The following is a 25,246-nucleotide window of genomic DNA, read 5'->3' as shown; positions in this document are numbered from 1 at the left end:
TTTGCACCTTTGCCGCCCTCAGCCCAAAGCAGAGCAAATCAAGAACAGGGAAACCAGGGGTCAACTCAAGTGTCCTTTGTGGTATTGAGTTGCTTTCAGAACCTGGTGTTCACTTCTTTGAGCAGAAAAGCCCATGTTCCCCGTGTCCCCTTGACCAGTGTGACTGTCCCAGGCCAGAACTGAAAACCTTCTGGTGTTCACAGAACCTCCTGCTGCCCTGCTCAGGGTGAAACATGGGCTGCTACCAAACCACCATTTCTGGCACAGTCCAGATTTTCTGCAGAAAGTGTTTCCTGGCAGCACCTGACCCTGCATGTTGTTGCTGGACTGTCCCCTCTGCAACCCTCGATCCCGGGCGACACCTCTGAGCCAGAGGGAGCAGGGGCCGTCCCCTTCCTGCTGCCCACCCTGTCCCTTGTGTTCATGCTGCCCTTATCACTCCCCCACAGCCACAGCGCTGCTGCTTGGAGCTGCCACAAGTGATAAACACTTCCCAGCATTTTACTGGAGCCAAAATTAATTAAAGCAAGTTTTTGAAGAGGAGATTTCTTTCCCATAAATTAAATGCATTGAAAGACTAATCAGAAAATCAGAACTCAATAAGACACTTCAGAATGGCCTTTTGAGGGAAAAGATTTAAGGCAATCTCTAGCACAGCAGATGTGTTATTTCCACAGAGGGGAGTGGATTCGGGCATAGGGCTGCCTGGAGTTTGCAGGCTCTGGGCTGGATGTGTATTCACACAGTATTATTTAACAGTAGCTTTTAGATAAAGTTGGACAGTTTTTTTAAAGAGTGCCATCAACAAATCTGGGAGGAAATCCTTGGTGCTGTTGCTGAAACTTGACTTATAAACCAGTGACTTATAAACCACACTACCTGTGTCCTGGGCACACCAAGGTTTCTCACTGCACTTTCATCTTTTTTGGCCAAGTTTTATACAGCTTGAAAGAAACCAGGGCACCATCATTGGGGAATTTTTCTGTAATGCAGCAGCCACTAAGGTCGGGTGCAATTTCCTGCATAACATGGAGCACAGACTCTCTCACAGGAAATCCTGCAGTGAGAGAACTGCTTATCCTTGCCCCATTATCTAGGAAAGCAGTTGGCCTAGAGAGGCCACACAGTGGTACCTCAGCAGGGAGGAGAGGTGCTGACATGCTCCTCAAAGCCAGCATGGGCCACCAGCAGTGCCTGCTCTGCCGTGTCAGCAGCATACTGAGCTGGGCTCTGCTGGGCTGGCACCTGAGCTGGGCTCTCCGGGGGACAGCTGTTTCTAAAATGACAATTTAATGCACAAGGCAGCCCCTCTTTAGTGAACTGAGGGGGTCAAAAGCAGTCTACAAGGATGGCGTCTGTCATGTGCTGAGCTGCCTCAGCCCACAGCAGGAGCAGTTGTGCCTCCACACCTGCCCTTAAGGGCTACAGGGGAGCTCCAGCTGCTGCTCACCTCCTGGAGCGGGCTGGGCCAGGGTCACAGTGCCTTTGTTCCCATTCCAAATGGCTTCAGCACATCCCCACGTGCTGCCTCCACCATGGGCAGGCTTTGCCAGCCCCCTGCTTGCACAGACACCAGGGGTCTCTTAGCTGGCCCTCACCACCCCAGGAGCTGGGGTGCACCATCAGCAATCCATACCCGGAGCTTCCCCAGTAACCACCTTCTGTTGCCTGTTTGCAGCTGCCAGTGAAGGCAAGGACACGTGGACTCCTGCTCCCACCACACCAGTCTCCATCTGGAAGCCCTTCTGTGCTGGGTATCAGTGGATCCTTCAGCTCCACATCACAGAGGGGGTCTCTGCACCAAATCCATCCCTCGCTCCAGCCTGCAGGGTCAGGCACCAGGAGATGAGCAGGGCAGCTGGGAACGTGGCAACTTCTGGAACGTGAGGACATTCACGGGGTCCCCTGAGCATGGAAACCAACTGTCCACTGGACCCAGAGAAAGCCGCCCAAGTGAGCAACTGTAGATTGTGTAAATGGTTTTAGTTGTAGCCAGTGAAGTCCACATTGTTTGTAGGGCAGCTGGTGTCCTATGGAATGCTGCTGCTCTGCCAGCACTCCCACTCCCACAGACTGCACTAGTTGAGGACCTGTTCTGTACATCACCTTTTCTTTGACACTGAAGGCTTGATTCAGATTATTATTTTTTATTTAAATATGTTATAAGATGCTTTATCTCTGCTGGAGACATTAGATGAGATATATATATATATATATACTTAGATAAAATTTTTATTTAAACATTTGAAATCTGGAGCTGCCTGTGCAACCATAGCAGACATGAATAACGTCCATAGCTCTCCTCCTCTCAGTGCCCTGGTGCCAGGGCCTGCAAGGGCACCACAGGAAGACTTCCAGTGGCTGACCTACCTGTCACTGAGACTGAGCAGTGGGACAGAGGAGAGAGTTTCACTGCACTGGGTATGCTGGTGGTTGTCACAGAGAGGCCCAGAAGAACATTGGACAGAAATCCCTACAGGCTCTAGAGTTTTCCATATGCTAAATTCAGCCTTCCTAGGAGGTTCACAGGCTTTTAAAATACCAAAATCCACCTGGCTGAATGGCTGCACCTTGGGCCTGGGAGTGCAATACTGCTGTGCCAGTGACCTCGTGCTTTGTTTACATGATACCATATCACTCAGACTGTCAGTGCTAATTCTCCCTGCCAATATCCCAAAGCAGGTGGCTGACACTGCCTTCAGAGCAGTGCTTGGGTTCCTGCACACCCAGCCTGACCTGTCACTGGGGTGTACTTGTACCTTTACAAAGGTGCCTTGGAGAGCTTTCAGACAAGGCCAGTGCCTGAACTGGGTTAGACTCAAATGCAGAAGCATGTCATGGTGCCATTCCTCTGGAGTCTTGTTTCCTGGACCTGGCCTCCACAAGCCAAACTGGTGCTGTGGCAGCTGGATGGGGAAGGAAGGGGAGCACAGGTCCTGAGGAAAACCAGGCTGTCACATGAAGGGCACTGCCACAGGGAGGACAGTGGCTCAGCAGGCCCCCCTTCCCTCTGTTCTGAGCCCTCTCTCACAGTTCAGATCCCCCCTCCAGGTCAGCACAGCTCAAGCAGGTGACAGCACCTCGTTCTTGTGCTCATGGCTCACAAGTGACTGCACTTGGGGTCCAAGGAGGACTAAATCAGCTCAGGAAATGTCAGAGCAGGATTAGATGTGAGTTAAGGCTGGAGCTGCTGTCCTGGTTGTGCCATAAGATTTCTCAGGCACAGCAAGGTACGGTTAGTAAACCTGGGTTTATCTCCCATTCCCTGCCAGGATGTGCTGGGACCTACAGCACAGCACTGCAGCAGAGATGGTTGGTTCTAATTCCAGGTGCTCACCCCATAGCAAGTCCCTGCCCAGGCTGGGGATTCCTATAATCCTCCTCCCCAGACCTCACAGGACTCCTCTGCAGGGGTTTTGTCACCTGAAATTCCTTAACAATAGCTCTAATACTTGGCTAAAGAACCAGAGCCAGAAGTGTTCCTCTAGTGCCTGAGCAAGCAGGTGCTAGAAATAACAAAACAAAGCAAATCCCAACAATGCTTCACTTCCTACCTCGTGCCACTATTTACACTCGGAGGGGAAACACAGCAGCTGTGGTCTGGGAGCCAAACACTTGGCTTTAAAGGCACATGAATTTCTGATTCCCATTAAGAAATTCCTTTTTAAGCTGTTTAAAAGGAAACAAAAAGCAACCCAACAATCAGTCATTTCATCTCAGAGACCAAAGAAGATTAACCACATTTTCTAAATTGCTTTTCTGATAGGCTCTCTGTTGTAGCATTTATTGTCAACAAAATGGAACATTTCTCTTAAGGTTCAGAGATTAGGAATTCTCCTTAAACTTAATTCTCAGGAGTCAACAGTAAAAAGGGAACTGAAGTGCTCTGTAATGTCAGTGGCAATCCTTGTTTGTGACAGGCTCCAGTCCCTGTCAGAGCTCAGTGCTGGTTTTATCCTTTGTGCACATCATGAAGGAAATACTGTGGATTCTGTTTGAACAAGGACAGAGGGAAGGGAGCAAACAAAGGAGTGAGAATAAGTCCTACCTTCACCAAGGGATCCCTGAATCCCTGCTCCCACATGTTCCAGGTTAAGAGAGGGAGGCTCAGGCTTCTTCAGATCCTTACTGCATTCAGCAGGGTCTGTGCAAGTGTCCAGAGGCACCAGGGAGACTCCAGCTGCCCCTCAGTTAATCACGAGGGTTTTCTCCTACTCCACTTCACAAAGGGGATTTTTTCAAAGCATTAACTCCCCCCAGCTGATCCTGCACTGGCAGTCAGGTGGTTTGTACACAGTGTGGGAAACTGAGGCAATGGGACCTGCCCAAAGAGGCAAGAGAATGACCCAAAAGGCAGCAAGCTGCCATCCCAAATGGCTCCTGCTGCCACCGCTCCCAGAGCAGGTCTGGGTGGCCCCAGGAGCCTCTCCCCTTACAGTCAAGGTGACTAAACCCCTTAAATGTCTGGCTGTGCTCTGGGAAGCAGAGTTTTTCCAAACTCCACCCCAAATGCTTGTTCTCTTCTCCATTGGCTTTATTGTCTGGTAAACCAGCACTTACAATCACTTTTACTACGTGATGTACGGGAGTATTAGTATATTTTCTTGTTATACAAGGGAGAAGTATAAAATAGTTTTCTGATTTCTTTCAGAAGCAAATGACTATTTTATTTTTTAAGAGCAATTGATTGTGAATCTCAGAGTATAAAAAAAAGAAAAGATAAGCCAAATATATACCTTTATGTAAATTAAGAAATAAAAGTATTTAAAATGTACCCCCTGGCTCCTTTTCTTGTGTCACCTCTTGGCTGTGCACTCCTGTGGTTGCTGCCTGCAGGGTTGGTCCCTGGGATGAGGATGCTCCAAGCTCCAGCAGCCACAGGGCTGCCAAGAACTTCCCTGGACACCAGCCTGCCTGGACTTTGTGGAGAAGTAACACCAGGAGCAGGGAAGGTGGTGGGTTACAGCCTCCTATTCCCCAGAGCTGGATCCAGCCAGGAGCAGAGCTGGGGGAAGGAGTCAGTGTGGGCCTGACAGAGGTGGGGTTCTGCTCCAGCCCCATTCAGGCTGCACAGCCAGAGGACCTGGCTGATGGACTGATGAGAACGGGGCTGTGGGAGGCATGGCTCAGGAAGGTGGACAGGAAGGCAGGAAATGATTCCCAAGTGGTCCCAGCATCAAGGCTGCCCTTCTCCAGTGATCCCACAGCAGCCATGCCCAGCGAGCTCACAGGATCAAAGGAGAGAAGGGCTGGTCCTGCTGCTCGGAGCCCTGCAGCTCAGCCTGGGGCTGCCGTGACATCAGGCAAAGGTGTCTGAGGCCCCCCTGACCCGCTGGGAGAGACCTCCCACAGCAGGGCCCCCCTCCAGTGTCCTCCTTCAGCACAGGGCAGTGCCCAAGCCAGGAAGCCACAAAAGCAAAGGCTCTGTCACTTAAAACCACCATCTCTGATGGCCTTTTGTCAGCGCTTCTCGGGGCTTTCAGCTTAATCACTCTTGTAAATGACTTGATTAAGAATAATTTTCTAAATTCTGATGTTCCAGCAGATAGATAAGCTTTGAAGTGCAGCAGCTTTAGCTTCCATCCACCAACTACTGCTATGAAGAGTGTGCTGTCCACACTGGGTTTGGATCAGGGCCACACCTGTGTGTGTGTTATGTGTGTGCCCCCACACACTTGCTCACTCCCGATCCCTGCTTCACAAACCTTCACAACCCGCCCCCCCACTGCCTGTAGAGCTCTCACAGGGCCATCCATGCTGTGACAAACAACAGCCTCATGGGCTGGCACAGGGTGACTGCCCTGACCCTCTCCTGAGCTGGTCTGTGTGCTCTTTGTGCTGCAGTGCCCTGGTGTCACTGCTGCATTTACATTTATCACACTGTACAAAGAGGTGCTGACTGCATGGCAACCTCTCCTGAGCAGCTCCAACACTGCACCCATTGCCCAGAGTCCCTGGCAAAATCTCTGTATGACATACAGGATATTATATCAGAAGTCATAGAATCATGGAATGATTTGGGCTGGGAGGACCACAAAGACCAATTAATTCCACCCCCCTGCCATGGGCAGGGACACCTTTCCCTATCCCAGGCTGCTCCAAGCTCTGTCCAGCCTGGCCTTGGACACTTGCAGGGATGGGGCAGCCACAGCTGCTCTGGGCACCCTGTGCCAGGGCCTCACCACCCTCACAGGACTCCACGTGCCTGGATTTGTCCCATGGCTTTGGCCATTCTCCAGCAGCAAACCCCCCCCCTGAGCTCAGTGCCCAGGGCCTGGGGCTGTTCTCTTGCACCCAGAAGAGCCACGGAGCTCTGAGCTCTGAGCCCAGGACAGCTGAGAAGAAAAGGCTTCATTTAAATCAGAGCATGCTCAGTCATCTGAAGCCCTAATGGTTGAGCAACAGACAGGACCTGAAATAAAGTAAAATGAAATCTTTGTGATTATTAAACAGCCCAAATACCTGCTGGTGAAACACAATTTGACTTGTTGGATTAGTGACTGCATTCTATAAGCAGTGCATCAAAGCCAGCCCAAAGTCAGGTAATTTAACTGGCAAAAGAGGGCAGCATGACTTGCACTGTGCCCTGCAGCTCTCCTGTCCCTTTTCCCCTTGACCACTCTGCAAGCCCAGGACACTGAACACACCCATGAGCACAGAAAGCAGAGGCCAGTCAGCCTCTCCAGCCTGACAGCTGGCACTGCCCAGTGGCCATCCTTGTGTCAGAAACAGCAGCTGGCACGGCTTTGGCCTCGTGCTCTGCCCTTCCCACAATGACAGTGACAAACTGATCCACACGAACTCCTCACTGCAGTGACCCTGGCAGGTGTCCCAGAGCAGCTCAGCCAGGCCCTGTGGCCTCAGCCTGGTGGCTCTGGGTGCCACAGCTGCTCTCTTTGCAGGCAGGTGAGGATTCCCTCCCTGAGCTGCCTGGACAGAACCCTCTCCTCCAGCTCACTCTTGCTTCCCACCCACCACACTGCCTGCTGTTCCTCCTCTGGTTCCACACAGCAGAGACACAAATTCCCAGAATGTCCTACTTAACAAGCACAAAGAAAGAAATCATTAGTGAGACACTTCAGATCTGAAGCCCCTTGTCCCCTTTGGAGCCCCTCTGGATCATTAAACCAGGGACAGCCGTGACCTGCTGGCCTCCTGTGTGCTGCATTTGCATAATACATGAAAAGTCATCCCTGGGGACAGCTGGAGGGGCTTAGCTGGGATTGAGGTTTTAACGAGGCAATGAACCAGCTTTCAGCAGTAAATGGCAGAGGCAGGGCAGCACCCCCAGTGTCAGTCCCCAGGCCCATCGGGAGCAGAGGTGCCCTTTTTCCTGGAGACAGATTGGCAGTAATTGCCAACACCTGCCTGGGAATAGAGATTTGCAGCTCTTCTTCAGGCTGCAACAGCAGCTATTCCTGCCAACAGCCTACAGCCACCTCCAGATGAGAAAGTGCTTTGGGAGAAAAGGTCCAGCAGGGTGAGTCCAGCCCTGAATTGCTCAGACAAGCATGGGGGCACCACGGAGAGCAGGAATCAGCCACCTCCTGCAGGCCTGATCTGCAATGTCCTGGTGACACAACTGCAGCCCAAACCTCCATCCTGTCTGGGTACCTCTGCAAGCCCTTCAGAGGCTGCAAGCCAACAGTCATCCAGGGTGGGCACAAGGAGAGCTGCCCTTCACGTCCTGCCCAATCTGCGCCAATTTTGACCTGGAGAGCCCAGAGCCTGCCAGCTCCTCCTCATCCAGCACGCACAAGGGCTGTGTCCTCCAAGGCAGCACCACAGTGCCCCTCACTCCTGGGTGCCGAGGAGCAGCTGTGGGGGCAGGAAGTGCAAGGCAGGCACAGGAAGGATTCTCTGCTGAACTGTGGCACAGAAACTCCAGCTGTCACCTGCTGCTCACAGCAGCCAGCACACACCTTGGATGTGCAGCTCAGCTTGGGGGATCACTGCTGGGACAGGGACAGTGGAAGCTGTGGGTCTGCAGTGGGATGCCTGTGCTGCTGTCTCCCAGTTCGGTGCCATTTGAGCAGAGAACCACTGCAAAGGCAGATAAATAGCCACGGGCAAACACAGCCCTTTGCAGCTCTTCTCTCACCCCCTGCAAAAGCAAGGACATTTCCAGTGGCCTTATCTCTGCCTGGTGGTACAGACCCACCTGCAGGATGACAGCTGAAGGCACAACAGGCACAGCTCTGCTCCCAGCCCTTCCCTCTGCCAGGAGCCAGCACCAAACTCCTCTGCAGCAGGGAGGAGAGCAGTGAGGCCTTCAGAGAATCACAGAAATCAGTGATGTTGGAAAAGACTTTCAAGATCACCAGGTCCAAGCATTAACACAGCACTGCTCCCTCAGATGCTGGAGAGGAGTCAGGGCCAGGCACCATGTCCTGGATCCAGGAGCAGGCTGCTTGGCAGGGGAGGGAACGAGCAGGGGAGGCTCTGGTTGAGCAGCATTTCAAACACTTTGAGCCTCAGCTCTCAGCAAGGACCAGGTACCCAATGCTTGGGAGAACTTGCTCCTGGCACCCTCCAAAGGGATGATGGCATCCCAGCATTCAGGAGCCTAGGGATAAATAAACAGATGCAATTCCAGGCAGTCACCTCCCAGACTGTTTGCTACAGGCTGGCTGTTCCAGGTGCCTTGCATGGCTGCACACAGGCCTGGCACAGTGGCCAATCAATCATCCATTTCAATTGTTTCACTTATTTATTGATTCCCTGCACTACCACAGGGGCCATGACCCCTCCAGCAGCAAAAAGGCAAGAAAAACCAGATCATGGTGATTTATAGACAATACCAGAGTGGTCAAACTGGGAATAGCTGACCCCAGAGTTTGCCTGTGCAAACCCATCCAACCCCAGCCATTTCAGAGGCTGCATCTTCCACACCGGAAAAGCTGTGAGCACTGCTGGGCCTGGGCAGGACAGGGATGAGCCTTTAGGAGTTACTTCTGAATCTCCCACAGGGCTTGACCACTAACTGAGCAGTGCCAGCACACCCACCCCAACTCCCCAAGGAATCCAAACCAGACTCCTGCTTCTGCCTTGGGAAATCATGGAGACAGGATTCTCTGGCACTGCCAGAGAAGAAAGAGTGCCCAGAGCTTGAAGGGTGTGTAACCTCCTGAAGCTCTCTGTGCTCTAGGCTGAACCCTTCACACAAGCCAGACCCACAGCTTTAGAGCTCACCATCATGGAAGGTTTATTTAAAAGTCATGGAGAGTATAAAAACTATAGATATTAAAAGATATTTCAGCAGTCTACTGAGCCATGCTGCTAGCCATGCCAGGCCTGCCTGAGTCCATGGAGTTTACTCCTGCAGCACTGCAGCTTGTTTATCTTTCCTTTTTTTCTTGGCTTTGTCTCGCTTCTGCTGGGTCTCCTGGACAACACTCCCCTTGGTTTTCTTTGCAGCTGGAACCTGCTCAGCTTCATCGCCTGCAGCACCTTTTCTTTTTCTGTTTTTCCTCTTCCTTTTCTTCTTCTTCTTGTCAGCCCCAGCATCTCCTTCATCAGCAGTGGGGAGATCCCCACCGCCTGCCTTTGCCACTCCGTTCTCCCTGCCCCCCCTGCTTGGGTGCTTTTTGCTGCCCCCAGGCACGAGGCCTTTCTTATGCTTGGGGGTTTCTGTTCCCAGGGGCTGTTCCTCTGGGGCTGCTTCTCCATCCTCCCCTGGTTCCACCCCATTCTCCTGGACGCCTTTCTTGCGATTCTTGCGTTTCTTGGTCTCTGGCAGGAATCCTTTCTTCTTCCGCTTCAGCGACTCTGCTCCCTGGGTGGGCTTAGTGGCTGTCTTCTCTTTCTTGGGCTTCCTGCAGAGAGAATGCCAAAAACCAAGAGCAACTTAATTTACAGCCAGGGAACAGTGAGATCCATGTGACAGGCAGTCCACGAACAGGCAGCAGCACCAGAAAGGCGCAGGAAGCACAGGGTGAGGAGGAGGAGGGCTGTGAGGATGAGTATCACCCATGGAGGTGGGTAATGCCTGCCTGTGGCCCCGGCTTTCTTGTCTCCTGGCAGCACAGGACCAGGCATCAGACATGTCAGTCACCTCTTACAGCCCCTTCCCATCAAGGACAAATCCCAAGGTGTAAGCACACAGAACAATGAGCCCGGTATTATTCCAAACAAGCATTAATGAGGGTCTCCACCCCACCAACCAAGGAGCTCCATTAAAGTCCACCCTGAAGTTGCTGCCTTGACTTCCTTTCTCTTCCCAGCTCCCTGTACAGCAGCAGGACAGGCAGGCAGGCCCCAGAGAGGGTGGAAAGCCAGGGAGCCAAAGCACGTACGTGTGATCGAGCCAGCGCATGACGTTCCAGTAGAGAGAGTCCAGCCGTGGGGAGCTCCCGATGTCCTGCAGCTGCTGCAGGGGGAGCAGCACTTCCTCCACCTCTGCCAGCTCCACACTCAGCTCCTGCAAGAGGCAAGGAGAATGGGGCAGAGTGAATGGGGAGGGGCACTCACAGCAGCAGGGCACAGGCCATTCCTAGGGAAGGCTGTGGCAGGAATTACCAATCCTGCCTGGCTCCTCCTTGAGCCTGTTTGCACCACTTCAGTCTGGGGCCAAAACTGGTGGGTCACACCACACCATCAGGTACTGGCTTTGCCTGAAAACCTGAGTTTCCACCATGAGAGGCAAGAGTTTAAGAGAACTGTAGTGGCATAAAAAGGAGTCTGCTCTCCTTTCCTGTCCATGGCCAGGAGCAGGGAAAAGAAGAGACATGACTCTGTACCCATCCAGGAGAAAAGCAGCAGCGGGTTCAGTCTGGTTTCTAAAGATCTGGCACCCTCTTCTGTAACCCACTGCATAACCTCAGTGAAACCAGGCAGAAAGGGCTGTCTCAAAGGCTATTCAGCTCCTACAAGAGCCTTGGAAATGATCTCTCTCCTCCACCCTTTTTCCTATTAGGTCTTCACAAAGCAACAGGCTGTGGTCTGACCTCTGGGCTTGTCAGTAGGAAACTGGGCTTCAGCAATTCTGCTGCTTGTGGTGTTTTCCTCCAGTAAATAAGAACACATTAGGGATATATTTTGTCATCTATAGAAAATCTGTGCATCTCAAAAAAGTAATTTTTTATTAGGGAAAACCAAGCCCCAAAACAAAGCTTCAGCTCTGCTCTTAAAGCTATTAAGTCTGGTTTTGGGAATCATGATCTCTGGAGTTCAGTGGACAAGAAAGAGCAATCACCTGGGATAAAACCCACCCTCACTGTACCTCAGGCTGCATTTCTGCTGCTAAGAAAGCAGATGCCACAAGTGTTTGCTAAACACTGCACAGATTCTCCTCTGGAGATCAGCTCATGATCTGAGCTCATCTTCTGCCCTCAGATCCCATCAGGCATTCCCTCTAGAGGTACTTTTGGTAGGAAATGAGGTGGGATGTAGCAATGAGATGGCAAAATCCAAGTGTGACTTTTAAAAGATACTCAGAAAAAGCCATTTGTCACATACTGGGTCACACACTCACCTGCCCTTTCACAGTTTTAAGGAGAAAGTTCAACAGCTCCAAGCACTTGGCAACTTTCTCTTTCTCAGCCTTCATGATGGGTTTTCCAAGTGTTTTCAAACACTGCAAATTAAATTAGAAGATTGAGAAGAAACAGACATTAGATGGGGAAACAGATACTTCACAGGAGAAAGCAGAAAACAAGTAATGAATGGCAGGATTCACCTGTCAGCAAAGTAATTCTGGAACACAAACCCCACCAAACTCTGGAAAAGCTCAGGAAGGCACTTGGTGCAAGCTTCTGATACCCAGTTTAATTAAGAAACAATATTACAGAAGCACAACCTTGCTGCTGTCCATAGCTTCTGAGCTAAAGCACAACTGGAGATGCTGTCCTGGAGAAGAAGAGGTGCAATAATCCCTGACCCCACCCTGGGAAGGCCAAGAAGCTGCCAGACAACAGACACCTGATGGACCACAGCTCCTCAGGCTGCAGGAGCTGGGGTTTACACATAAAGCATTACTGCAAAAATCCATGAAGACTTATGCCAGGAAATGCCAGGTGCCAGCCTGCAACAGGGCTTGTCAAGCTCAAGTTCCCTGAAGTAACTGAGGGAAAATCTCCCCTGTGCTCTCTGTGTGCTGCAGGGTTTCTGAGACAACGAAAGGTCTGGCTTAGAGGAAAAGCATGTCAAAGACAGGTCAAACAAAAGCCAGTTATTTACTACAAGGGCAGAAAATAGCCATAAAAAGGCAGCTGGATCCAAGAGGCAGCCCAGTGGCTCAGGGCACTGATGCTCTGCCTGCAGCTGGTCCTTCATCCACTTCTGTGTGGGCACACACCACAGCAAACCCCACACACATCACACTAACATGAAACAGGATTTGCAGGACAAGTGTGCTGTAGACAGTGGCATGTCCCACCAAAGCCTGTTCCTTTGGAGGAACTGTGGCTGCCCTTGTGGCCAAGGTCTCCCTTCCTTGGAATTTGGACATTTCAACACAGCCAAGGGGCAAAGCCCATCCCATGCTCAGCATCCTCAGCTCCTCAGGCTGAGAAGTCCCTGCCCCAAAGCTGTACCCAGCAGTGGTGTGTCATGGCTCTCACACATCCTGTATTCCAACAAGACTGGAAACAATTTAAGAACTCAGCAAACTCTTCTCCATCTACATCAGCATCAAGTTGGCAAATAAAATTAAAAAACTCCTTGCAGACACTAAGAGATGTAGGAAATTTATTCCCCAAAACAAATTCTTTCAGGAATGACACTCACAAGAGAAAAAATAATGATGGCCAGCATGAGTGTAGGGAACACAGAAAGTGGGGAGACAAGGTCACATATCTGCAAAACCACCAGCCTCCAAGTAGAATTATTATATCTGTACAGGCTCCCCACCCTGGGAATATCTTTTTAAAATAATAAAGATACAGTTATTTCCTGTTCAGGATGGTCCACTCAAACCCTGTATTAGAAAGCCATTCTGCTGGCAGGAATTCAAGCTGCAACTTCATCTGACTATCAATAACTTGCTAATTACTCTCTCCTGATATAGACAGATGCTCTGCAACTCTATTCCAGAGCTGTCATTAGCCTACAAGGTCACACAATTCCACAGCTCTGAAGTCTCCCAGGTAAAAAGAGAGACAAACATAGGGGGTGTGATTGGAAAAAAAAAAAATCAATCTTTACATGTAGCATGCAACACCCCATGGGTCAGGCACATTCAGTCTATTAGGCTTACCACTAATAATAAAATAATAATAAACAAAAGACTGATTTACACAATCATTTTTTTAAACATTTTCTTTGTAATTTGAAGAACAAAATATTGCCAGGCTAATGGTCTTCCTTGTGGTTAGATCACCTTTCATAGAGACAATTAGGCTGAAATCCTTATTTTGCTAAGTTGTGCACAAGTTCACAGTGTGAGAAAATCAGCATGGACTGTCAGCTCCTTGGGACAAGAACAGTCAGGGCAGTGCTGTGAGATGGAGCCAAAGTGAAGTCAACTGTCATTTCATCCTTTCAATATACAAACACTTTAGAATTAAAAAGGTGTTAAAAATAAATTGCATTTTCTCTTCACTGTACATGAGTGATGTGGACAACTGATTTAAATCACACTGCCTTAGCTCTGCCTGTTCTTGGTGCCCTGATGCTTTGAAGGGTTTGAAATAAATCCCACTGAAGTCAACAGAAAAGTTCTGTAGCTCTGAAACAGCACCTGAGGGGCTGATTTCCAGCAAACAAGTTTTCAGGGTTTTTTTTTCCTCCCAGGTGTTGGGGAAACTGGGACATGCATCTAGTGGGGGCACCCAACCAAATTCATGCAGACCTGTGGAAAGAAAAGAGTGGCTGGCCCAGCTGGAGATGGAAAACATCACTAGTCTAGTGACTAAACATCTATATTTAAAGCAGTGTTTTGCATGAATCTGGAAACAGAACCACACTTCCAGCAGTATAAATAGCCAGAAGCAAACTGGTACAATTTAGATGCTCTGTAAACAAAGAGCTCCCTGCTGAAATGGATCACTTTAAAACAGCTCTCCAAGACCAGGAAGGAACAAGGAGGGTGAGTGGAGAAGCCAAAGGAGCAGCAGATAATTCATCCCTACAGACTGTACAATTTCCTCTAGCCCAGAAGAAGGACTGGCTTTAAGGAAGCTGGATTCAGATAAAGTTTTACTGTTTCTCAATATTTGCCTCCTCCCTTTCCCTTCTGCTACAAAGGGTGTAAAACAAATTTGCTACTGAAACACAAAACCACCAGCAGCTCTGTATGTGGTAGGTAGAGACAGTCAAGCCTCTCTGAAGACTTGAGTCCAATTCCTGCTCAGCCCCTCATTATTTTCATCTCAGCACTCAGAGCCCTTCCCAGCAGCATTCCCTGAGATGCTATCTCTGATTAGGCATTGCTTCATTCTCCTTCCAACAGCAGGGAGTGCACAGAATGGAGCATTTGCTTCCATGGGATTTGTGTTATCTGCATTGTTTGCTTCCATGGGATTTGTGTTATTTGTGTTAGCATGAGACACCAACACAAACATGCTCACTCTGGTTATGTAAAAGAAGCTGACTCTGGGCTGGGACTGCTGGCAAACCTGAGGAAATGGATCCCAGGGAATGAAATCCAAAGCCCCTTCAATGGGGACTGGGTCCAGAAGTCAAGAACAGCTTTCCCAAGAATTTCTAGAACTTAGTCTCAAGTAATTATAAAACTTCCTACACAGGACACCGACCATTGTCTGCATGCTGTGTTCTGCTCCCTCACTCAGGTCCCTCAGAGATGAAATCAGATGTGCCACCCCAGTTGCAGAGGTCAATCATTTTACAGGCCTAGCCTGATTTTATTTGGGGAATGTACACCATCCAACCATAAAATCAAAGCAAAAGCTATTACATAACAGATGGCAAACATGCCTTTAAAAAAGAAGTAGTATTTCAGTCCTCTGCAGCACCCCTGGGAGAGCCTTGAACACTGATCAGATCACAAACACTTGCACAAGGCTGGTAAAGATGTGTTTTACATAGCAAGACTGAGGCACAAAGCTGGGCTTTGCTTCCAGCTATGCCACAGGTCAGTGCTGGAGAGTTAAAGGAAAACCCAGAAGAACTTGTGTAACCACCTGTTCCTTGATTCTCTGCCATGAGCTGTTCCACAGGTATCCAGCTCCCTGGCCTCTGAAAGCACCACCACCCCAAGGGTCACACAACCCAACTACACAATACTAGAAGCAGAGAGACCCCATGATTTATACCCAGCAGCTACACTGGCATCACTTGCTGATTTATGTTGCTTTTCTCCCATCTTCTGCTTTTCTTACTCTGCTGCTTCAGGAACAGCCAGTCCCATTTCACATCATATCCCAGTTCCAGTTCCAGCTCAGCAATACCTGTGATGGTTAATCATGTCTGCACATGAGCTGTCAGCAGATCTGGGCAGGTCATTTTCCAAAAGGAAAAACTATGGAGGCAATTTTCACAGCTGGAACTCCCATCTCACCTCAAGCCAGCACAGCAATAGAGCTCCTGCCTCACCCTGTGTGGATGCAGCTGGCAGAGATGGCTCTGTCTTGTGTCAGACACGCTGCTTCCCAAAGCCTCTGGCTGTTTCTGGAGGAGGGCACTCCTGGATCCAAAGCTCTCTATTACATTTCTACAAGAAGAACTGCACACTGCCAGCATCTTAACAACCAGTGGGGTTTATTAGATCACTCATTCCTTATCACACATGGAAATATCCCAACGACTGCAGGATCCAGCCTTCATTCCATGTCACACTGCACTTCACAGCATTCCCCCTTCTTCCCAAAGAGTGAAACAAGTTAGTCAGAGCACAGGAGGTGAATATCTGCAGTAATTCAGTCACACAGGTAGGACAGAGAGCTGGCAGGTAGTTATAACCACACAGCCCAAAGTCCAAAGCTCCCCTGAAAGCCATCACACAGCAGAAGGGCTGTATGCACACCTAGGGCCAAGGTCAGCATCCCAGCCAGGGCCCAGCTTCCCTGCAGGGCAGATGCCAATATGCTGTTACATGGAGCCATGCAATGTTTCTGCAAGTCTCCCCATCCACACCTGCCTGCACCTCTGCCCCTTCCACAGGGACCCCAGGGGGACACGCTCAGCCCAGAGTCACAAGGCACAGCAGAACTCCAGTGCACAGAGTGCTCTGCCACCAGAGACAAGCTCAGCTCCCAGCTGGGAGTTTGAATACCATTTCATATTTATGCATTCCCAGCGTGTCCCTCAGCCTAGCCCACTGCTGAAACAAGCAGCCTTGCCTCCATGGGATGAGCCTGACAGATCCATCACTGAGAGCTGCAGAATCCCAGCCAGCTTGCATTCCACCCGTGCCCTTCTCCCACACTGCAGACCAGGAGCTGATGGATCAATGTGTGGATTCCTGGCTGGACACCAAGTCCTTGTGCAGACACACACACCCCTGCACCACCTCACACCACTGGACAGCCTGGGGCTCCCCAGGTGAAGCCTCTTCTCCAGCAGCAGAGTTCAGCAAGGTTCCAGCCCACAGAGTGCCAGAGCTCCCAGCTGTGCCCCAGCTCCGTGCTGCAGCAGGATCCCAGAGCAGTGGCACAGCCTGGGATTCTGCTGTGGTGTGGCTCAGGTCCCTGTGGTGGAATCTCACCCAGAGGGACCCAGCAAACACATCTGGGGTCCTGCAGGCTGTGTCCAGTACCTGAGCCAAGGCACAAGGTTTCCCATGTCACAGACAGGTGAGGTTCAGGAAGGGCAGAGCCTTCCTGTGTTCCTGAGAGGTTGAGCATAAACTGAGAACAGCTGAAAGCCTGCAGTGTTCTGTGTGCTCACAGCTCCTCTTGCTGCCCCATACAGGATGCTCAGTATCCCCTCAGCTGTCAGCCTGCCTGTGCTTCTCCTGAGAGCAAAGGGGTAAGGCAGCACCATTCCCCCATCTCAGAGGCCAAGTGATGCTGCCACACAAACCACGAGAGAGCCAGGAATCAACCCTGAGCTGCCCAAACCCAGACCTGCCAGCCCCAAATCCTTCCTCTCATGATAATAATCACTATACAACAGATCCCAAACCAGAACTCAGGGCTAAACCATGGAAGACAGTGAAGAGAGGAGGGAAGAGCAGGATGTCTCCTCACTCCAGTTTTCATCTCTCCAGAGCCACATCCATTTCCAAGCCATGGACACCAGGGAACACTTCCAATGTACCAGGGAACAGGCACACGAGGAGAGGCTGTCCCAGCACTCACCTGAGCAGCAGCTGCTGCTGGGAGCACTTAAAGGCAGAAAAGCAGCACTGACAGTCCCTCCTCCATCCATTTTCTCTCACTAAGTTTCTGAAGACTGAGAGTATAAATGTTCAAAACTTACTTCCTTGCATGTCTAACACAAACAAGTCATGAAGAAATGCTCCCAAAGAGTAGGAACCACCAAATCTCTGCTTGCCCCTGACTGAGAGGAAGGGAAGGCAGGGGACTAAGCAGACCCACGTGCTGAAGGGTGTAAATAAAGACATTTTTGGTGATGTTTATTTTGGCAGTTTATTAGAGGGACGAGACAAAAAATCCAGAAGCCATCCTCACAGAAGATGTCAACACTTTCCCAAGTTTAATGATCTTGATTTTTTTTTCCCAAAGGCCATATGAAAATGCAGCAGGGAAAAACCACACAGGACAGCTGAGGGAACAGAGGAAAAGAGTCTCCACAGAGACATCCAGTATTCTGAAAGCTATCAGTTAAATCAGTACTGGCCTCATTTTACAAGCTAAAAGGCTGAGAAAGGGCAATGAATTAAGAATTTATAAAGATGGGCAGATAAAGGTTCAGGCAATCTTCAAGGAAAAAAAATGAAGAATGGCTTTTTTAGAGATTTGATGAAGCCACTTTAATAATTTATCTCACTACAAATTAAGACACTGATAATCAAATGTGATGCCCTTCAGAAATTAAGGGCATGTCTGCACTGGAAGGCCAGACAGTGTATCCCTCTCTCCCCTACACATTCTCAGTAGCTCCAGATAGTTATTTTAAATTCCTTGCTGAACAACACCATATTAACAAAACCCTGGAATGCTGTACAACACTGGTCCTCAGGGAGCACACAGGAACTTCCTTGTGATATGGAAAAGAGCTCTGGGGTTATCTGTGCCATCCCTTCCCAGGCCATGTCATTCCCTATCTGTCCTCAGCCATGCCTGCCCAGCCCAAGCCTAAGCGACCACCTAAGTGCAGTGAGGCATCAAATGCATCTCACTGGGTAATGTGAATGATCTGAAAGCCTCCAAACTGGTGACTGGGAGTGCTCTGGTCTTGCCCTGAACCCAGGTACTGGATTCTGTCAGTGCTGTCACAGTGCAGGGGGCCTTGATCCCATCTGGGTTCCAAACAGCCAAGTGGAACCCTGTCTGCTCTGCCCAGTCCTTACGACACTGACAGAACAAGCAAAGGGAAAATCAGCAGTAAAGTTTGTCTCTTCTTATGATGTACTTATTGCAGAAGAAAGACAAAGGAAACCCTCAGGAAATCACTGTGCTCAAGCCACAGAAAGCAGTTTTAACAACAGTTTTCTGAGGGCTGTTCTATTTTGAAGCTCACAACCATCAAAACATGTATTTTCTGGACTATTCCCACTCCCTTTGACTTTCACATCGTAACTGGGAGTTTCAGCATAAGTTACTCAGAAAACACCTCAGTTCAGGAGGGCAAGCTGGTCCCTAGGAAAGGGATGACAAAAAAAGGTAATGAAATTATGTATTCAGCATCTGGAACTTCCTGCCCTGAATCTGTCAGTGAGTTACTGAAAAATTGGTACAGGTCGCTCCAAAGCCAAGACAGCAATTTTGCAACATATAAAAAGAAAACATAAATATATCTAATAAGAGAAGTAAAGACCAAAACATGCCAATAGTGACAACTGGGAGAGCTGAAAGATCAAATGGAGAGATGCTGGATAGAGTAAAAAGGAGTGTGTGGGCCCTAGCAGCAACCCAGAGATCCCTCCCTAAAAGGTGAGAGGTTCCTGCATGGAATGGGGAACTGGAACTCTCAGGCTCTGCAGCTACTGCACTGTGTTCCCGAGGGCAGCCTCAGTCAGCAGAGGTCAGGTGGGACAGAGATGACTGTCCAACACACAGGGATGTTCTGAAGCCAAGTTAAGAGATGGTCAGATTGTCCATGCACAAAAAGGGTCTCTGAGATGTCTCAGGAGACCCAAGTTTGATTCTTGGCTCAGCTCCCAGCCAAGGAGTGTCACCTGTAAAACAGGATGAACAGCTCTACCAAACCAAATCCATTATGGCTTGGGTTTCTGCAAAATACTTTCTCCATTACATCAACAACTCACTGCTTTGAACTTCCTTTGTAAAGCACTTTGAGACCAACTGATAAAGAACAAAGCTCTCCATGAGGAAGATGCTTCTGTCAAATGTTCCAGCAACCCAGGTGAGCTCTGTCACTTACAACATGAAGCACCTCTATTTTTTTATACCAGGAACACAACTGAGCCATCCAGATCCCCACTTAGAACAGACTTGAACAACTGCAGCAAGATTCTGCTTTGTGTAAAGTAACCATATAGGATTTGGGAGGCCAAAAGTGTGCCAGAGGTGTTTTTCTGCTTCCTCCCCTTTGCAGTGCAAGGCTGTGGACAGCACTTTCTGAAAAGAGACCCAGCAGCACCAGCCCAGAGCACCAACAGCAAGCAGGGCTCTCACACAAAGAAGTCGACTCCAAAGTACCTGATGGGACATCAGACCTGCCTCACTGACTAAGGAGAGGGCAAACATGGATCCCTCATGGCTGTGATGCATGTTTTATAAGCATGCTTAAACAATTTGGGAACAAATAAGGTCAAGTTAGCTTATGTAAGCACAAGAGCCACTGCCTTGCAGCAGCTAGAGCTGCTATTTCAGGAATCTGTCTCTTCACTTCATGTTCCTGGCTGTTGATTCTCCCTCATCTGCCTCTTAGCTTTGCCTGCATAATTCAGTGACATCCAAGACTGCACTTGTCTCCATTGCCTCTTCCCCAGTTCCAGCTCACATCACTGCCTAACCCACCCCAGATTTCCCTGCTGAGGATGCTCCTCACCAAGGGATCTCAGCAGGTATGCAGTGCAATCCCTGAGGCAAGACAGGACAAGCAGGCAGACACCAGGAGATAATATCTTGTCCTCTGTGACAGCCTTAAGCCTGCCAGGGCAGCCCTGCACCTGGGGAGCTACAGCCTCCTAGCTGCAAGTGTGACCCAGGACACAGAGTGTGGCACAGCCTTAGGTGACAGTGTCCTTGTGAGCAACAGCACCACCTGAATTACAAGAGCAGATCAGTTAAAGAGCTGCAAACCTCTCCCTGGGTCAAAGAAAGGCACAAAATGCACAAATATAATTTTTTTCCTCTCAAAACAGCTATATTTGAGGGACAGTGGCAGGAATGGCCAATGACAAATACAGACATTTCAACCAGAGGCAGGGCAATAAATATCATCGTTTTCCACAGAATCCCACAGCTTCCAGTCCAGGTTCTTACAGGTAAGCACCCACATCTGCCAGCATCTACTCACTCACTACTGACCTCTAAAACCACAGCTGACCTAAAATGGCCCATGGAAACAAGTCTCAGAAGAAAAGGGATGAGACTGAGCTGCAGGAGAACTCAGAGCTCTGCAAACATCCTCCCGGTCCTCCAGCTCAGCAGGAGTGTGTGAGGACAGCAGTGGCAGGAAGGGCTGTTGTTTAGTCCAAGCTCTTCCCAAACAAACTCACCCCAAAACTTCAACACTGGGCCTGGAACTTCTGCTCCACCTGCAGCTTCTCTGTGAGCCAAGCACACAGCTTCCACCTGGAGATTCTGGACTAATAAACCCTTCAAGTCACTGCAGTGGTGGAATAGTCTCTTTGACAAATACATGCTTTCTACAGAGTCCAAATCTGCTCAGTTCCCAGCCTCTGACTTCTACTACAAGAGATTTTTTACCACCTTTAAAAGAGATCAGTGACACTGTGAGTATTGTTTTACTACACCACAGAGCCACTGCATGTTTTTACAGCTCTAAACCAGAGAAGTGAGCATTTCTGCACCACCAAAAAGACACAGCATTTCTTCTGCAGCTTTAGAAAGTCTTTTAGCACAAGTGTCAGCCTTTGGTTATGAATCAAAACCATTATGTGGAATGTAAAGTCCTTGACCCCTTCTCACTGCAGCAATATTGAATGTGCAGCTGCCCCAGCCACACAGCTGGGTTAAGTACATGGGGGAAGCAGGAGGAAGGCAGACAAAACCCCCACATGTATGAACACCAACAGCAGTCTGTAAAAATGTTATCTCAGGACTTTTTCAGGCCAAAAAGAGAACCAGCAGCTATATGCCACTGCCACTTAACAGTATGGGAGGCCTCCTGCCCACAGGGTAAACCTTGGACAACCCAAACAAACTGACAGTATTTCTCAGGAATTTTTCTTCAAACACACATGACCACAGAAATGAGAGGCACTGAGGAAACTTTAATAGCAAAGCTCATCATAATCTTGGATGGGTTGCAAGTTGCTAAACTCTCCCTAACAAGAACAACATAAAGGCATTGTAAATGTTTGTGGTTTCCCAGTGAATCACTGAGTTCTGCATGCATTCAGCTGCTAGACAGAAACATGGAAATGACCAGGCTGGGAGGAGTGGCATGTTTTATGTAGCTGAGCAACAAAATCATACCTAACTCCACCCATTGGATTCCTGATGTAATCTTTAAATAAAAAGTGTGTCATGAAACTGAGGATCCAGATTATAAACAACATCTTTAAATTCCCTGCTTTAAACTTGCTTAGATTTTGTCCCTCCTTGACAGAAAAAAACAGATCTAATTGTTCTGTTTCAATACAGCAAATTATAGAACAGCCTAAATTACCATGTAGCCAGCATCTGAGTAAGTAAGTAATGAAAGCTACCCTCAGAAAGAGGTCATTATTACAGTTACAAAGAAACTCCAAGACTGGAATCTCCCATGTCATCAACTTTAGTCACCACATCACAACATTAATTTGGCTGCTTGGTTCCCCCCACATCAATCCACAAGAATAAAAGTGAATGGCATTTGTTTCTGCAACCTCCTGTCCCACAGATCATCTCCCACATAACAGCTGCACCCCAACACTGTCCTCAGGTACAAATTGCACTTGTCACTGACTCAGGAGCCCTGCAATTTCTGTCACTGTTTCTTCTGTACAAATGATTTCCCAGTGTATTTTAAGGTTTCCCTGATGAGCAATATTAGCAAGGCAGTCTGATCCATAATGTCTGCAAGGCACCAAGAGTCAAAAGTCCAGGCACCTCAGCTCTCCTTTTGTGGCCCTGAATTTCATTCCAATGCAGAATTTGCATGACATATCCTGAAATTAATGTTCAAAATACCATTCCATTCTTTTTCATTTTCCTTTTTTTTTTTTTTTTTAACACCTTAAATTGATCTGTATGAGTGTATTGCCTAAAATTCAAGCTCTGTCCCTTGGATGTATACACAGTCTCACTGAGCTGCACCAGGAACATCACAGTGGTGTTCCAAGAATTCTGCCAGAGCTGCTGCCATCAGGCACAAGGTCTCTAAGACCACTTAGGCTGAGCCCAGACCCAGACCACAGCTCTGAGACCAAGCACCAGACAAATGAGAGCAGCACCCATGAGGTGTCATCTGTACTTCAAACACGCTGGAATTTGTTACCTGTGTCACTTGGCTGATGCTCCTGGTGATCAATTCCTCCCACTCCTCCTCTGTAACGAAGAGCTTCAGCTCATGAAGTAGCAGAACTCTGTGGAGAAGCAAACAGGCCATGGCCTGAAAGAGAAAGGGGAGAGAAGAACATGAAACTCTCCAGGGAAGGTGTTAGCAGTGAAATACCCTGCCACAGTGAACAGCCACACACACCATCCAGGGGAGGCCAGCCTACAAAGGCTGCATATCCTCACCAAACAAGTGTCCCACAGACTGATTTGGGCTGGAAGGGACCCTGAAGATCATCTCTGCTCCCCTGCCAGGGACCAGAACAGGGACAGGACACCTTCCACTGTCCCAGGGTGCTCCAAGCCCCATCCAACCTTGCCTTGGACACTTCCAGGGATGGGGAAGCTCTAGCTCATTATAGAGTCACCCCTCAGGAGACAGGGTGCTGGGTTTTGGTTGAATGCACATGTAGAAAAGAGAAAGTCAAAGGGGAGTGAAGGAATCATTACAGTTCTAGATTTAGGCACAAATACCCAAAACATGCTTCAGCAGCTGCTCCAAGGGCATCACTGCCAGTCTCCCCAAGTTTTCAGGCAGCACCTTTGAGTGACTGTACCCTTTACTGTGCCCTGACCAATGCAATAGGCACAAATAATAAAAAATAAAAGCTGGAGGATAGCAAATGCTTCATTTCAAAGGAATACTAGATGGGAACTGCTGTTCAGAGCAGCACTGGGCCCTGCCCTGGAGTCAAACTTGCTTGTTAAGCCTCTACATTAACACAGCAATGACAAGAATGACCACTAGAAAGCCAACAGTAATCTGCAATCTTCTTACATATCATTTTCTATTCCAGAATTCCTAGTTTAAGGCTTTCTTAGGTACAAGAGAAAAATGCAGCATTAGTCAAAGGCAAGATAGAGAAATGCACAAAATACAGTAATGAGGATTAGTACAAATAGCTTAGAGGATTTAAGGGGGAAATTTTTGTAGAAGTATGGAGTTAGTGTGGAAATTCTACTCACACAAAGAAAAAAATGTTGCCTCTAGCTGCCATCACACAGACCAAAACTGAATGCAGTTACAAATATCAAAAATCAGAAGGATTTACAAGAGCTAATCTCTTCCAAAGAAAGCAACAGCTGCTGTTCTTTAACCACATATCACAGAAAACAAATGAGCAAAGTTTGTAAAGCTCCTTACAAAAGACATCATTGAGATTAAGTCTGAGACCTCAAGGATAAAAGCAACCTGGTGACACCAGCCTGGCCTCCAGGGACCTCTTGGGCCAAACAGAAGCAATCTGAAAAACATGGAGCAGGAGGCAAAAAACTTCTATTGGGTTTATAGGGAAAACTCCTCCTGGGTTTTTAGGGTTTCAATTTCTAGGGAGCTATTTACTGAATAATTCAAAGAGAAGGAATCCCTGAGAATTCCTGAGAGCAGGATGACCAGCCAGAACTGTAGGCAGTCAACCAGAACATGTCACAAGCTCAAGGAAGTCTGTGTTTCCTACACAACACACTCCAGGCTCCTGGGACAGATGGATACTGGAGCACAGGTTGCTCCCTGGTGAATATCAGCACTTGTATCTGTTTCACAACAGATAATGTCACAAATTGAGCTTACCTCCACTTTGCACCAGTATGGCCAGTGAAGAGAATTATCCAAATAGGAAGAGCTTTCATTACACACAGAAATTCTGTTCTCCACTGGAAGGTGAAAATGCAGCAGGGAACCACTGAGGCCATGTCAGAAGATTTATGCTCTTTCAATGACAGAGAACACCCTAACAGCATCTTCAAGGCAGGCAGGCTTACATATTCCTTGTAATTATGGGAGGCTGTGTCTTACAGAACAAATTATGGCATGTGTCTACCAAATGTAGTGGAAAGTCACTTCAGTGCAATTAAAAAGAGAATGTGACCCTTGGAGTAGATGAAAGACTGTAACTCATTCTGAAAGGCCCAGGCAGGGTCACAAACCCCCAGGCACCAGCTCTTCTCTGACAATTACAAACACATTTATACTGCAAGTGAGTGTGAAGCAGAGAGCAGGGCTGTGTGAAGGTATCCTGGGATATCTCAGGACTACAGGTTAACTCCTGAGGCAGCAGTGCAAAGGGGCAGCAGCACTGCAAGCTGATGTGGAAAAGAACTGGAAGGAAATCAAAGCTGTCCAATGGAATGGGAGCCCTGGAGACCTGAGGCTCATCCAGTGCACTGAGAACAGTCCCTGGATGGGACCTGCTCCTCACAAGCTTCTAAAGTATTTTAAAAGAAAGGGAAAAAAACCCCAACCCAAACACTGAGCATTCCCTTCTGTGTGACATAAATGAGGAAATCACAACACCCAGCATCTGAGGATCCTGGCTGGTGCTAGCACTCTTTAGTAATTCTGTCACACTCAGAGCTTTCACACCTCCAGCCTGTGTACTGGATTCCAGTAAAGTGAAAATATGTTTTGAGTTTCACATAATTAAAACACTGCTGTTGCTCTACTCAACATTATTCTTTTTCCTGATTGTTTTTTAAAGCAATGATAATTTAGTACTAAGTACAAACAACTTTTTTCATTCGAAACAACAAAA

At 48.5% G+C, this 25,246-nt stretch overlaps 2 protein-coding genes across 4 annotated transcripts in view; one reads left to right on the top strand and one right to left on the bottom strand.

Moving 5' to 3' along the window:
- Positions 1-4,772, top strand: part of LOC121351459 (protein spinster homolog 2-like) — a 134,514-nt gene extending 129,742 nt beyond the window's left edge. For all 3 annotated transcript variants that reach the window (XR_005954799.1, XR_005954798.1, XM_041463601.1), the window contains one exon: positions 1,679-4,772. The gene's annotated coding sequence lies outside the window, so the exon portion shown is untranslated. The remainder of the gene's footprint in view (positions 1-1,678) is intronic.
- A 4,416-nt stretch (positions 4,773-9,188) lies between these two features.
- The window catches only part of MYBBP1A (MYB binding protein 1a), a 55,182-nt gene continuing 39,124 nt past the window's right edge, over positions 9,189-25,246 (bottom strand). Inside the window, exons 24-27 of the mRNA XM_041463606.1 lie at positions 22,657-22,770; positions 11,474-11,575; positions 10,296-10,420; positions 9,189-9,815 (exon numbers count right to left, since the gene is read on the bottom strand). Of these exons, the coding sequence (XP_041319540.1) occupies positions 9,314-9,815; positions 10,296-10,420; positions 11,474-11,575; positions 22,657-22,770 (843 nt within the window). The 3' untranslated portion in view covers positions 9,189-9,313. The remainder of the gene's footprint in view (positions 9,816-10,295; positions 10,421-11,473; positions 11,576-22,656; positions 22,771-25,246) is intronic.

The sequence above is a fragment of the Pyrgilauda ruficollis genome, unplaced genomic scaffold (assembly GCF_017590135.1).
Source record: "Pyrgilauda ruficollis isolate IOZ18807 unplaced genomic scaffold, ASM1759013v1 scaffold168, whole genome shotgun sequence".
In the NCBI taxonomy this organism is placed as follows: Eukaryota; Metazoa; Chordata; class Aves; order Passeriformes; family Passeridae; genus Pyrgilauda; species Pyrgilauda ruficollis.
The sequence above is the reverse complement of the archived record's forward strand: the minus strand, read 5'-3'. Positions and strand labels throughout refer to the sequence as shown.